This window comes from Rousettus aegyptiacus, unplaced genomic scaffold, assembly GCF_014176215.1.
Source record: "Rousettus aegyptiacus isolate mRouAeg1 unplaced genomic scaffold, mRouAeg1.p scaffold_m13_p_7, whole genome shotgun sequence".
Taxonomy (NCBI): Eukaryota; Metazoa; Chordata; class Mammalia; order Chiroptera; family Pteropodidae; genus Rousettus; species Rousettus aegyptiacus.
The window spans coordinates 100,401,801-100,416,493 of record NW_023416310.1 but is presented as its reverse complement, the minus strand read 5'-3'; the positions used below and the strand labels follow the sequence as shown (position 1 = coordinate 100,416,493).

Genomic DNA, 14,693 nt, shown 5'->3' with positions numbered 1-14,693 from the left:
CCCGGCCCCAGGCTCACCCCGCGCCACGGCGGATGGCCCTGAGGCAGAAGCACGTGGGACGGGGACAGTGTGTGCTCATCCCCTCCTCAGACCGGGCATGCGAATGCTGGCTCCTGTTTGAAACGGTCCTTTCACGCTGCCAAGTCGTGGGCGCGCTGTCTCACATTCACAGCCGCTCTTTCCCATGGTGCTGGTTCCAGGTGCCCTTCCTCTGACCCGCATACCCCTGATAGCTGGTTTCTGTCCCTTCAGCCCCCACCTGCTCCCCACTCTGAGGATGGGGAAGCTGAGAGAGATCAGAGTCAGTCCTACTTGTCATACTGAAGAATTTCTTCTAAAAAAAATCCACTTTTTTATATTTTTCAAGGCATTCCTATGACTTCCCTATATGCAACTGACTTGGGGTTGGAGGTGTGATGGAAGAGACATTGATGTCCTTTCTGGAAGACTCCTTGGTTATGCTCTTGGAGGGGAGGAAGGTTTGGCCTGGTCCCTCATTTCCCACAGGGCCAGGTCTGGGCTGGATGAGGGAGCTGGCATCTTGGGTCCTCACTGCCCTCAGAAGTCACAGTTACCTCCGCCATGCTCTGTTGGTCACACAGACTAGCTACAATTCAGTGTGTAAGGAGACCTTGCAAGGGCATGAATGGCGGGAAGCATTGGGGGCCATCTTAGAGACTGGCTAACACAATGCTCCAAGGTTAGATATTTTGTCAAATTCTGATGATTCACGGAGAGAGAGAGAGAGAGAGAGAGAGAGAGAGAGAGAGAGAGAGAGAGAGAGAGAGAGCGCGCGCACGCTTGCTCACCAGCCCAGGTCACAGGGAGGCAGCATAACACTATACCTGAGAGGGCTGTGCCCAGTACCCAGCACTATGTCTGTGGTGGGTACTCGGGCATTACTTGTTGGATGAATGGATGAGGCACCAATTAGGGGGCACATTCTCCTTATATGGAGCCTAAAGTTGGGGAGGGAGTGGAGGAAGGAGGATGGGAGGACGGCGAGGCCGCCTTGGTCACTGCAGAGCCTGGATGGACGGGCAAGGCTGGCATGCCAGGGGGAGGAGGAGGGGTGCCTCGGGCTGTGCTACTGCTGAGACGCGCTGGAGGAAGTGACAGCAGGAGCAGGCCCGGAGCCCAGCTGCTTTGCCAGGAGCCCCGGCTGCAGCAAAGCATGAGAGGCTTGGGGCAGTGGGCGACTTCCCTCTGCCCTCCACACACCCCACGTAGAACTGTCCCTCATTTAATGCTGGTTCTCTCGAGCCTTTTCCCTGGGCACAGCTTTTGTCACTTAGGAAATCTCTGTTTTGGAGAAAAACTAATTCATATGGTTTGAGGATTTTGATCTTTAATTTTTTTTTTCTCTGTACTTGCATCAAAAGTGAGATATTTTCAAAGCCCCTTAAAATTTCCTCACTTAAAAACAGAAGGTTTGCTCTTTGCCATGTTCACACTGGCTCTGGAGCAGAGAGCAACGGGGTTTGGGGTTCAGAGCTGAGGGTTCATCACAGCCTCTTTCCTCAAGGTGTGGGCTCTTAAGTCTGGCCTTTTAATGGATGGAGAAACTGAGGCCTGGAAGAAACAGCGTATCCAAAGACCCACAGCAAATGAGAAGACCTGGTCTGTCCCTTGAAACAGAATGTACTGATAGTTCTAGTTACTGATGCCCGCCCAAGTCCCAGTCCTGTCCCCAACCCTGACCCAGAGGGCATTCAGAGACCACTAAGTGTGGGCATACCAGGGTGAGGGCAGCCTGCCTGTCCTTAGGCAGCTGTGGGAGGGAGACCATGGCCCTTCCGACAGGCTGGACCAGCGCTGGCCTCAGCTTCCCCTGAGGTCCCCACAGAGAGAAAAGGCTTGTTTGTAAGGAGCCCGAGCCCACCTCAGCGTGGTCTAGGAAGGTGTGTACAGGCGAGATGTAGTTGGCCCTGAGATGGGTCCCCCATCCACTCATGGATCAGCAGAAGGGCTGAGAACCGCCCATGAGAAGCAGACACCACTGTCCACAGAGTCACGTGACAGCCGTCCCCTTGCAGGCCGGGGTCCTCTGCTGTCAGGCGCCACACCCTCAGCATCTGCGCCCGCAGCGGCAGGCTTCCAAGGCGTGAGGTTTCCTGGTCTGTCCCCAGAGCCCAGCAGCTGACATCTGATGCACACATGATGGACGCCCACCGTGTGCAAAGCGGGGGGCGGACAATCCTTAGCACAAACTCCCCTCTCACTAACAGCATTGCAAGCTCTCTGCATTCCAGGACGTTTAGCTCACAGGAGGTGCTTAGCAGGGGCTTCTAGAAGTGACCTTCAGAGCTGCAATGGTTTCCTCTACCCCTCACCCCACACCCTTCTCCTGCAGAAGCCCCTCAACTCCAGATCTCCCCAGCCAGGTTTCCTGGCTCCTTGACTCGCACGGCTGCCACTCGCCCTAACACTGGCCCACTTATGCCTATCAGCTGAGAGGAAAAGGCTGAGGAGGGCCAGGCCAGCCTTGTGCTCAGACATGTGCAGAGCCAGCCTGGCCTGCAGGAGCATGTCAGGGAGGAGAGGACAGAGGCATCTCCTCCCACCCCCCAAGCACTGTGGCATCTGCTCCAGGAGCCCTAAGAATACGAGTGTAGTCGGCAAATGTTAATACCATCTCACTGATGGAGCAACTGAGGCATGAAGTGAGGACATTTATGAAGAAGGACTGGGTGAGGGCAAGGGCTTTTGAGGAAGTCACTTCTACTTTATGAGTCTTGGCCAGTGGGCAGTGCCTTGGCTAAGAGTTGGGCCCTGGTGTGGATCTGTAACCCTCCCCTTACTGTGTAGCTTTGGAGAAACCACTTAACCTCCCCGAGGTTCATTCTTCTCATCTGTAAAATGAGATGATGTAGGTAGAGCATGTAGCTCTGGACCAACTTGGTTCCCTGGGGTGGAAAAGAGGCATTGGCGAATCAAGGCAGGTGAAGAGATTGGGGCATCACCTTTCTCTGCTGGGGTGCTCTCCCTCTAGATACATAGTTCCCAAGAAGCCTCAGATGGGTTCTTGTCAAGCTCCTCAGAGGTCCACTCTGGCACCTTCAGGCTCCTCCTAAGCTTCTGGGTCAACACCTCTTTCACTGCCCAAGTATGTACTGATCTCACTCTGCCGGCCCAGTGCTGGGAAGAGCCAGAAAGAACTCCCGCCCTCCTGAGAGCCCCAAGTGCTGTACAGCAGCGCCCTCTGCTGGCATATCTTGAAAAGACGCACAGCTGGTGTCTCCATGGCCCAGAATTTTGGACTGCCTACGAGGCAGACTCCTCCAAAAGACGAGGAAATTGAAGTGTGGACCTGTCCACGGTGAGTCAGCAGCACTAGAAGCAGAGGCTAAGCAGGCCAGTCTCCCGGCAGCTGCTTTGCCCCCACTTCAACACCACCCATCTCGGCTTGTTTCAAATTGAGCAGGTGCTGAAAATACTATAAATCTGAACGTGCTCTGAATAGCCTTTCTCAAAGACTTGTCATTAAGGAAAGCATCCTGCCCCAAAGGAGAAGCTTGAAAATCACCAGATGCCCCCTTTTTCCCATGAGACTTGGGGAAGTGCCCTCAGGGCTCTCATTACCTAAGGCCAGCGCAGCTGTGATGCAGCAGGTATTGCCCAGAGAAGGCAGCACGTGCATGTGTTCCCACTTCATTCATTTATTTGCACTTGATCATCAGCAATTACCATTCACTTTCTCTGCGGCAGAGGCTGAGAATGCCGCCAAGGCCATGGGCAAATCAGACAGGGCCTACCCTCCCGGAATCCCTGGGCATTGCACAAGGACCCAAACGGTGAGGGCTGGCAGGAGAAGCAGGGATGCCTCCAGAGGGGCAGCGAGGTCTTGACCTCGACTGCGGGGTCTGGAGAGGCCTCTGTGCAAAGGATGTTTCAGCTTAGGGACTGAAGGAGGTAGAAGTTGGCCTTGAGAAAGGCAAGAGGAGGAAGCAGCAAACCTCCCTCTGGTGGTGTGTCTCATGGGCAGATTCATGGCACACATTTGGAGATGGAGCCCAGTGGTTCGTTCTGGAAAAGAGCCCATTCCCGCTCAGCTCCAGCTCATTAGCAATACAAGCAGTAGCTTTCTGGACTCAGGAGGCCGTCCAGGGGCTGCCGGGGCCACTGCCAACTCAGGACCTTGCCTGCCAACTCAGAACCTTTCTGATTGGTCCCATGCTGACATGTGACTGAGGGAATGACAATCTGCCTGGTACCCATTGGGTGGTCCTCCTAAAGAGGGGGCCTTGGGGAACTAGCAGGCTTCCTACCTACAGACTTGCTCCAGTGGTGAACTCACAAAAGAGCCACCCTTTGGAGACCTTCCATTTCTCATGAGTGTCCCAGCACCTTTCCTGAGCATGGCTGGGCACAGCCCACAACACCTTGGCAGGTCTCTCGGCCCTTTTAGGATCAAGCGTCAGTAGTCAGACTCCATCTCACTTTGGGAGAAGGTGGCCTGGCTGGCCGCTGCTGCATGTTGGCCTAAATGATGTGACAGGGATGTACCAGTGGGAGAAGAGCAGGCCTGGCAGAGGCTTCTTCCTCCAGGCCACACCCCTCATCATTCTCTGCAATCCTGAGTGCCATGGTGTGTCTCTGCTGGAGACTAGCAGGACACCGGAGGACAGCAAGTCATCTTCCTTCTCGGAAGGCCAGGGAGCTTCCACTGGAGTCCGAGCACCACCCCATTGCCAGGCCACACTCGCTTTGAGTGTGGACTGCCAGCTAGGCTGGGTGCAGGGCACACCCACAGACAAGGGCTGTAAGGGAGAGAGGACTGCCCCTCTTCTGGGCTGTCCCAGGGTGGATAGTGTGGCTGAGCCTGGGCCTGGAGGGAGCCGGGTCCCTGGAGAGCTGCCTCTGAAAGTTAAACACGACTCTGTGGGCTCTAGGTGCTGAGTGGGACCTAGTTGGGCTGGCAATAAGTATCACTGCCCTAGACTGGGACAGGGAAGAGAGAGCGCCCGGCTGACTGGGGTCAGCAGCATCTGCACAGGCCCAGGGAGGTGTGTGCGCCCCAGCAATTGCATTTCAGGAGGTGGATCTAGACAGGAAAGTGGGGTGGGGGGGGGGAGATCAGAGGGAACAAGAGCAAACTCCAGGTTGCCCCTAGAATTCCTCCACCACCTCACAGCCGGGGCGCTGATATTTCCTGACTGACAGAGTCTCATTTAACCTCACAGAAACTCTGTCTCCTCAACTCTATTTTACAGGTGAACACAGTGAGGTTTTTCTTAGAGAAACAACTAGTAAAAGATACAGGTAGACCTCCTTTTATTGCACTTCACTTTATTGCTCTTTACAGGTATATATTTTTTTACAAACTGAAGGCAAGACCCTCCACCAGTCGAAATATTAGGACTCACTTTGTTGCAGTGGTCTGGAACCAAATTTACACTATCTCTAAGGTACACAGATAAATACATATGTACATAACTGTGGGGTCTGACTGGGCAAGGCTGAAACCTGGAGGGCAGGTAGCAGGCCAGAAAGTGGCAGGCATGTGTTTCCACAAGGGGGGTTTCCTCTTCCTCAGAGTAATCTGTATTTTGTTCTTAAGACCTTTCAGTTGACTGGATGAAGCCCATCCCATTATCTAGAACGAGCTCCCTTACTTAAAGTCACCTGGATGCAGGTGTTAACCACAACTACAAAACACCTTCACAGCAACACCTAGATTAGTGTTTGATTGACCCACCGGGGGCTGTCTCCTGGCCAAGCTGACACGTAAAGCTGACCATCAGTGAGTGGTGTGTGCTCACAGCTGCTGTGAGGAGTGGGCTGTGTGTAAAGCCCTCAGCATGAACTTGAAGACATCTTCAGGGCAAGGTAGCTCTCACGGCCATTTGCTTGTCTGGAGCATGCCGGTAGAAAGGTAGAGGGGTGTGTGTGTGTGTGTGTATGTGTGTGTGTTCGGGGGCAGTAGGAAGTGTTTCAGCCAAGGTGACAGAACAGGGTTTGGGGCCTGCTTGTCTGTGGGGTGTAGGGGCCTGGGGAGAGAGTGCTGGGGAAGGGGGGATGTTTGTGGATTCTGGGAGCTGCAAGGCAGGCAATTCTAGAGGCACAGTGTGCTATCTGGCCATGGGGACCTTCCTCCCAGACAGCTCTCAGAGGAAATTTCCAACCTAGCCTCACCCCTCCCGAAGGCCTGGCCAAGGCCATGCTGAGAGTTTTTAGGGCTCTGGAAATTCCCACCTGGTGGGTGTGCCCTCAGCAGGGGCTGCGTCAGGACCTTGGACTCTGGATTCCGGGTGTGGTCTCCCCTGGACTCTCCACTGTGACAGTCAAGTCTTTGAGAATAAGCTGAAATCTGTCCTTACCCAGATGAGCCTACAATTCAGGTGTGATGATTTTCATCTCCTAATTTGGGCCAGTTTTCTAAAAGATTCACACCTATATGACACACACACACACATTATATACGTCATACAGGCATTTTCCTCACCTAGGAATGAGGGTCACGATAACACCCACCTCACAGGGCTGCTGTGAGGAATAAGCCCAGAACAGCGAGTGGGGCATGATTTCAATGTTTAGGAAATCTTGGATGTTATTAATAACTAATATTTATTTAGAGCCGACTTGGAGTCTACCCCTGGGTTGGGCGCTTTCCACATTTTATTTCAGTTCTTTGTGACTAGGTGGGTTCTGAAACCTGGGTGCCAACTTCCCATGCCAGTTTTAGAGGTTAGGGACACTTCCCTGGGGAGCAGCCAGGGAAGTGTCCCTAACCTCTAAAGCTGGCATGGAAAATTGTATGTCCTGTATACTTCGCAGCGACACTGTCCATGGCTTTCAACCAGCTCCTCAGAGAATGAAGAACTTCTGATTTAGTTGATAGACATTCGTTTAGAAATTATTTCAGCACTGTTTTAGCTTAAAAGAGGATGTGTTTTCACAGGTAAATAATCTACCTACCGACCTGGGATAAAGCATCCCCTCCTCCCTCCTGTAATGAATGAACTTTGCAAAAATGTTTCTGCAATCATTTCCAGTGTTGGACGCAATGTGAATAATTACAGGCACGAGTGAGCACCTTCGCCGCGCAGGGCCGAGGTTCTGCAGCTGGCAAGAGAGAGGTCGCCGTAGAGGGGAGGGCGCAGGGAATCTTCTCCTGGCCTCGGCGCCTCCGGGCCTGGGGAGTGCGGTGGCGCGGGGCGCGCCGTCGCCCCGCCTGCGTGCTGCGCCTTTAAGGACCGCTGGGGGCGTGCTGTCAGCTGCCTGCGGGCCGGGGGAGAGGTGAGCGCCGCCGCCCGCGCGGCGGGGGGGACTGGAGACCCGGCTCGGCGTCGGACGGTGCTGCGCTCCGACTCTCCGCCGCCCGCCCCGGCGCGCCGCTCCCGCGGGCCATGCCCCGCACACGCTGAATGGGCACCAACCCGGCCCCGGGCGGGCGTGGCGCGGCGGCCCCGGCCATGGGCAGCTTCCAGCTGGAAGACTTTGCGGCGGGCTGGATCGGAGGTGAGGCCACCATGGATGGGAGGGACACCTCTGAGAGGTGTGAGTGCTTTCGGGAGACCCCCCGGGCCTGAGAAGTAGAGAGAGAGAGGCGGGCCAGGTGCCGCGAGGGCCGAGTTTGCACCGCGGCTTCCCGCCCGCGCCGTGCGCGCCTCCTGCTGCGGGCAGAGCTGGAAGCACAGCGCCTGAAGGGTCTTGTCTCCGGCTGCCGCCCGAGTAAACTTCGAGCCTCACAGAGGTTCACCTGAGCTTCCGATTTGCCTCCAAGTTAGGATCCGCGGAGCTTGATCTGATAATGATTAAGCCACACGTCCAAGCGGACAGCCAATGGAGCGTCCCGGCGCTTACACAACTTTCGGTGACCGGGTGAGCACCTGAATTCGGGGACGTGGCTCGCTGGAAATTGTGGGTGAGGGTGGCGCCGTCCTCTGGCCCCGGGAGCAGGATGGGGAGGCTGACTTCGTGATCAGGCTTGTCCTAGGGGGAGCCCTGGCTGGAAGGAGCGGATAGAAGAACCCTCGCTGTCTTCAGCCCAGGTCAACTGTCAGGTCCCTTCTCGCGGCACTATGCTTCAGGAACTCTCTCTGCCGGCCCCAGGATGGGTTTGCTTGGTCAGGACTTTCATCCGTTTCCTTGCTTCTCCATTCTTTTCCCAATAGGTCTATCTCTTCTCTTCTGGCAGCTTTTGGTGGAGGTGTGGGGGGAGGGTTTGAGGGACTTACTTATTGTGAAATAATATCTTTCTTTTGGCCCCATCTAAGAGGACTATCAGGATGTTGGCAGACACAGCCCCTCCCCAAAGACCAAATAAAATACTTAGGTGCAGAGGCAGAGACTATGGCATGTTTGTGCCTCACCAAGAATTCTAGGTATGGAGGAGACCAGGAAATTTGTAGGAAAAGGAAAACAAAAACAAAAGAGCAACAAGCCAGATAGCATCCCAGATTCTTTCCCTCTGGGGCGCCCCTCCCACCCGGGGGGAGTCCAGGTCTGCCCACCCATAGGTGGCTGCAGGGTGCCTGCTTCTCACCCCTTCTGAGCAGAGGTGGTGGGCAGTTCTGTTGGCACAGACTCTCGGGTTGGGTTGAGACCCGTGTCTTCTAATTTTCCCAGTCAGGGGGCTGTGTCCAGAGGCCCACTGGGCATATCTAGGCTGTCTTTGGACAACCCCTCAGCCATTCCAAGGGAGAGCCTGCCCTCAGCTGTTTCCTTAAGGAGCCAGACCAAGGTCAGTAGGGGTGCCAGTGGCGTGGTTTAAGAAATGGCCTGGAAGGTAAGGCTGTCAGAGGAGCTCAAATTCTCTGACAACATGGAGACCCTCCCCAATTCACACAGCAAGTAGTGGATTGTCCTTATTCTGTAATTGCTTTTACTTTGTCGATGTTTAACCATTTTTTTTCCTATTAAATGATGATGATCGTAGTAACAGTCAATACTTAGTGGGTACCACATGCTGTTTAAGTGATCCAAGTATATTTTTAAAACAACTTTCTTAAGGTTATTTTACATGTAATAAAATCCACTCATTTCAAATGTACAAGTCGATGATTTTTAGTAACTTTACCAAGTGGTACAACCATTATCATAAATTAATTTTGGAACATTTTTGCACTCCAGTAAGACCCCTCATGCTCATTTACGGTTAAATCTCATCCCCTCCTTTTCCCTCTGGGCAACCACTAATCTCCTTTCTATAAATTAGCCTTTTCTGGACATTTTATATAAATGTATTTATAAAATATGTGGTATCTTGTGTCTGTTTATGTATATTTCTTCATAACCCCAGTGAGGTAGCTACTTTTATTACATTCCGTTTTACAGGTAAGGAAATGGATACATAGAGGAAATCCAATGACTTGCCCAAAGTCATGCATCTAGGGTGAGCACTGGGATTCCAACCTGGGCAGTCCGGTACCAGGGCATTTTAACCCCCATACTCATCTATAGCTGTTTTCTTTCTTGATGACCTTGCATGATAAAATTTCACCATTTTAAACAAAATTCACATTTTGTTTGAAATTTTACTGGTTCATGAAGTTTTAGGGTCTGGAAACCACTGACCTGATACTCCGATGTCTTACATTGCATCCTTGTTTTTACATGGGTGAGCCAATGAGTGAGCAGGGAGACACTGGTCCAAGGCTGGATCTGGGGTGCTGCCCTGGGCTGAGGGATGCCTGTAGTGAAGGAGGCACTCACTAAGGGGCCAGCAGCTGGGGCCTGAGGACCAGACTGCTTCCTTCCCCTGCCAAGAGGGGTTCTTATGAAGTGAATGCTCCCGCTGCCCACTGCCCACTACCTTTCTTCCTCTGTCCAGTTCTGTGGGAAAGAGGGGCTGAGAGGGGTCTGGAGGTTCTAGACCAAGGAAATGTTTGCTCTGGGATTAGCTGGGTTCTTGACGCCTGTAAATATCTAATATTTTAGGCCCCCCTCACCTGCTAGCAGAGACCCTTTCTCATCAGTGTCATGGGGAATTTGTCTTAGAAGAATGACTCCTGTTTCAATCTCACAGTCACTGACTTCTGCAACAAGGGCTTCTTAGTCCACATGAACTCAGGGTGGTCTTGCTTCCTGCCAAAATGGTTCAGGCCTTGTGAGTGTGTGAGGATGGGCGTTTTTCTGTGCAAAGATCCAGATTATCCATCACCTTTTAGAAGAGGCCCCCCTTAAAAAAAAATCAATAGCAATAGCATCTCTTTGTGAACGTCCTGTAAGTACCAGGCTCTCTGATGGTACTTTACATTCATTACCTCATTTCATTCTTACAATGGAACCATGAGGGAGGTGCTAATATTATTCTCACCTACATATGCTAAAAACGAGGGGTAGAGATGTAACCTGCAGGTAACTGAAAAGTTTCTGGGTTTTTGCTTTACGCCTTTCTCCCTTTTTAGAGGTGAAATTCACATAGCACAATTAACCATTCATAGTGTACAATGCGTGGCATTTAGTACATTCACAGTGTTGTGCAACCAACACCTCTGTCTAGTTCCAAAACATTTCCTCATGTCCAAAGAAGTCCCCGAACATGACTTTAAGCAGTCACTCCCATTTCCCCTCCCCCAAGCCCTGGCAACTGCTAATCTGCTCTCTGTCTCTGTGGCTCTATCTCTATTCTAGATAATTCATACGAATGGACTCATACAGTGTGTGACCTTTTTTGTCTGGACTCTTTCATTTACATAATGTTTTCAGCATTCATCCACACTGTAGCCTGTATCGGTACTTCATTCCTATTTATGTCTAATAGTATTCCATTGTATGGATGCACCCCATTTTATTTATCCTTTCACCCAGTGATGGACATCTGGGCTGTTTCCACCTTTTGACCATTGTGGATTGTGCTGCTATGAACATGCATGTGCATATACTTGTTCGAGTGCTCATTTTCCTTTCTTTTGGATACATACCTAGGAGTAGAATTACTGAGTCAGATGGTAATTCTACATTTAATTTTTTGAGGAACTGCCAAACTGTTTTCCACAGTGGCTATACCATTTTACCTTCCCACCAGCAATGTATGAGGGCTCCAATTTCTCCATATTTTCCCCAACACTTGTTATTATCCTTTTTTGCTTTGTTTTGTTTAAATTATAGCCATCCTGGTGGGTGTGATTGGAATCTCGTGATTTTGACTTGTATTTCCCTAGCGACTAATGATGTTGAGCATATTTTCATACATTTCCTGGCCATTTGTATATCTTCTTTGGAGAAATGTCTATTCAAGTGCTTTGCCCATATTTAAAAAAACAATTTCAGTGTAAGAGTTCTTTATATATTCTGGATCCTAGACCCTTACCAAATATTTGATTTGCAAATATTTCCCCTCATTTTGTAGGTTGTCTTCACTTTCTCGATAGTGTAATTTGATGCACAAAGTTTTAATTTTGCATGACATTCAATTTATTTTTCCATTTGTTACTCATGTTTTTGGTATCTAAGAATCTATGGCAAATCTAAGGTCATGAAGAGTTTTCCCTATTTTTGTATATGATTTTTATAGTTTTAGTGTTTCCTTTTAGGTCTGGTCTATTTTGAGTTAATTTTTGTACATGATATGAGGTAGGGGGTCTAACTTCTTTCTTTTGCATGGGGGTACCCACTTGTCCCAGCATCTTCCTCACCCTTTATTGGGGTGCTTTGTTTCTTGAGGCCGATCCCTAGTTTACTTCATTTTCTCTTGCCTTCCTCAATGCCTGAGCCTGTGCCTCACACATTGGGGGTCCTCTCTGGCAACTGGGCATTGGCTAACAAGATGAATATAAGCCTGAGCCCTCTGTGCTGTCCCAAGCACCAGAAGGTGCAAGCCAGGAGTCCAGGGGTTGAGTGACTGAGTATTCTTCTTCAACCTGCAGGTGCAGCCAGTGTCATTGTCGGCTACCCTCTGGACATGGTCAAGGTACAGTAGCCATGTTTGTCATTACCTCTTGGAAATGGGCCTGGAGTGAGTCTGCCTCTAGGGCTGTGCCTGGTTTCTGATCCCCAGGGAGCGTCCAGCTCAGGGCAGCCTCTCTGTGTCAGCTCAGGGGATGCGGGGCCAGGAAGCCTGGTTTGGAATGGCTCTACCTTCATCACTTGGCAGTGATTTTGTTTTTGCGAATGTCTCATTTCTGCCTCCAGGTTCTCATGAACTGTGGGGGAGGCAGTTCAAGCACTGGGGAGTGTCTATAAGTCTCTGTGGAACCAAAGAACCAGGAAAGGCTTCAAGTGTGAGGTGGCATCTGAGCCCAACATTTAAGGTTGGGTTTCTGGTGGTTAGAAAAGCTATTTCAGGCACAGAACACGGCATTGGCGAAAGCACTGAGATGGGGTCACATTGTGGTGCCCACTTGGGAAAGGCTGGCATGGCTCAGTGCTGACACCTCAGGTTTCTGACAGCAGCTGCAGATCCGAATCCAGAAAAGGGAGGTCAGCACTCAACCCTTGCAGGCAGTGGGCGTCAGGGTAGGACTCTGGACCTGGGCACGGGATGGGACTCCATTATAACTTGATGAAGCACATGGGGTGTGAGGACTCCAGAGCCAGCAAAGCCATTGGGCATGGGGTCATTCAAGCTCCTTGTTCTACAGATGTAGAAATTGCCTCAGGTCACATAATAAGCATCAAGGAGTGAGACATTATAAAGAGACAGTCTTTGACTTCAGTTCACTCTCATCCCTGCCACCTGTCCCCAGTGGTGAGTGGGATTCAGAGCCACACCCTGAGAACCTAGCCAGAGATAGGAACTTCCAGATCCATAGCTAAAGCTCTGCAGGGATCTCACACCAGGAGAAACCTCATTGGCCTTTCTCAAGTGGCTTTGGCCATCTCCTTTCTCCCTGTCTTCCTCCCTGAGTGACAGGGGGCCCCCTCCTGGGTCATGGCATAGGCCTGCTCTCCTCTTCATGGAGAGGTCAGCCTACTCATCTTAAACAGTTGAAGATATGTCCTGGCTCCTCATGCCTTTCATACGGGCCTTGCCTTTTTCTCATACAGCAAATGTATACTGGACACTTTCTCTGTGCAGGCACTGTGGGGATGGCAAGGCGTGGGGGTGGACAAAGCAAGTGGAGCCCCTGCCCCGGGCAGCCTTACAGCCACATTCCTGATGCATGTGACCTTTGTGTCTTCCTGGGACTGCATCCTCCCCTCACCTCCAGCCTGGCCAGGAGCTGGTGGAGCTTGTTGGAACTACCACTACCTCCTTGCATGGGCAAGTCTGGCCATCCTGGGTCTGGCCACGTGTCGCCTGAAAAAGCAGGAGCTCTCATTCTTCACTCTGCCCTGGGAGCCACTGGAGGGAATCCTCCTGATAACTAAAATCCAGTCTCTACTCAGCCTGAGAACTTCCCTGCTGAGGGCGCAGCCTGGTGACCCCCAGGGATGTGGCCCAGGGCCCTTGTTTATCCCTAGAACACCCTCCTTCCTTTCTCCCTTCTGGCAATCATTTTCTCTAGAGTCCTTGTCCACTGAGAAAGAGCTTCAGAGTCAGAATAAACTGGAGTCCAGTCCCAGCCTCCCCACCTACTCTCCTGTGACCAGGGCACAGCACTAACCTCCCTGAGCCTTGATGTCTTTGTTTATTAAATGGGCAAAGAATACTTCCTAGGGCAGCTGTCATGGAGATCATTACTGAGGATAGAGCAATGAGCAGACCATTCACATCCTGATGCACATACGTGCTGCGATGTGTCCGAGGTCCCAGGGCTGGACCATGGGAGGGTCAAGCTAGAAGGACCTGGGCTCCTGAATTGGGTCAAAGGTTCCTTCCCCAGCCTGCGGCTGCCTCATCACAGGTGGGAGAGCCAGCCACTGGATGCTTGGTGGAAGTGGAGCTGTCTCCTGGCACAGCTGGTACATTTAGGGTTTATGCCTGATGCAGTATGACCAGCTTTCTAATCAGGGCTCAGCTGCCTTCAGACCATCTAGCGAACTGTGAGAGAATAAATTTGCATGGTTTTAACCCTTAAGTAATTTGTTACAGCAGCAGCAGGCAACTAATACGGGGAGTTGGCTTTCTTCTTCTGTCAAACAGAGCTAGTATTCATGCTGCATAGCATTGGAAGGGTTCAGTGAGATAACTTCTGTAAGATGCCTGTGTTCCCCCATGTATACATTTGGTGCACACTAAATGCCAGCTCTTGTTGTAGCTGGAGGTCCTGGAGGCTTGAGCTGGGCTGCTGGCCTTGAGGGCAGCCTCCCAAGCGCTTAGCACAGCTGGCAGACCTTTGCTCCGTGGTTTTGAACCTATTCTGTGATCTGGGTGACGTGCCCTCATGAACCATTTGTTTGAGTGACTTGACCACTCACCCTTCTTAGTGGGTACTTGATCCTTCCTGGGGCTCAGCCATTTTGTGGGTTCACTTCCCAGGGCCTGGAACCAGCACAGGAGAGTGGCCAGCCTCAGGCCAGCCTTAAATGGGGCAGAGAGAGGCCTGCGCCCCGACCTGCCCTGGCCCACACCCATGCCCTGGTTGGGGATGCTGCAGCCCAAGGCAGACCTCTGTGGTTCTGCTTGGCTAGAAGGCCCAAAGGCCCAGTTCTCACCTTTGATGCATCTTTCAGGGCCTCTTCCCCACCACCTAGCCTTTCTGGTCCTTGGTGATTTATTTTTCTCTGTGGCACCTACCATCTGACACACACATTTACATGGGAATGGCTTTTTATTAACTGTCTTTTCCAACCCCACTGGGTTTAAGTTCCATGAGGTCAGGGGGTTTGTTTACTACTGAATTCCTGAAGACCAGAACAGTGGC

At 51.6% G+C, this 14,693-nt stretch overlaps 1 protein-coding gene across 4 annotated transcripts in view; it reads left to right on the top strand.

Annotated features, from left to right (window-relative positions):
• SLC25A48 (solute carrier family 25 member 48) overlaps positions 1 to 14,693 on the top strand; it is a 70,143-nt gene that overhangs the window by 22,904 nt on the left and 32,546 nt on the right. Inside the window, exons 1-2 of one of the 4 annotated variants that reach the window (XM_016137700.2) lie at positions 7,234 to 7,461; positions 11,814 to 11,857. In XM_016137700.2, the coding sequence (XP_015993186.2) occupies positions 7,368 to 7,461; positions 11,814 to 11,857 (138 nt within the window). In that variant the 5' untranslated portion in view covers positions 7,234 to 7,367. Of the gene's footprint in view, positions 1 to 7,233; positions 7,462 to 7,830; positions 7,995 to 11,813; positions 11,858 to 14,693 lie in introns of those variants that run through there. The other 3 variants (XM_016137699.2, XM_016137701.2, XM_036224780.1) reach the window with 3 other exon arrangements.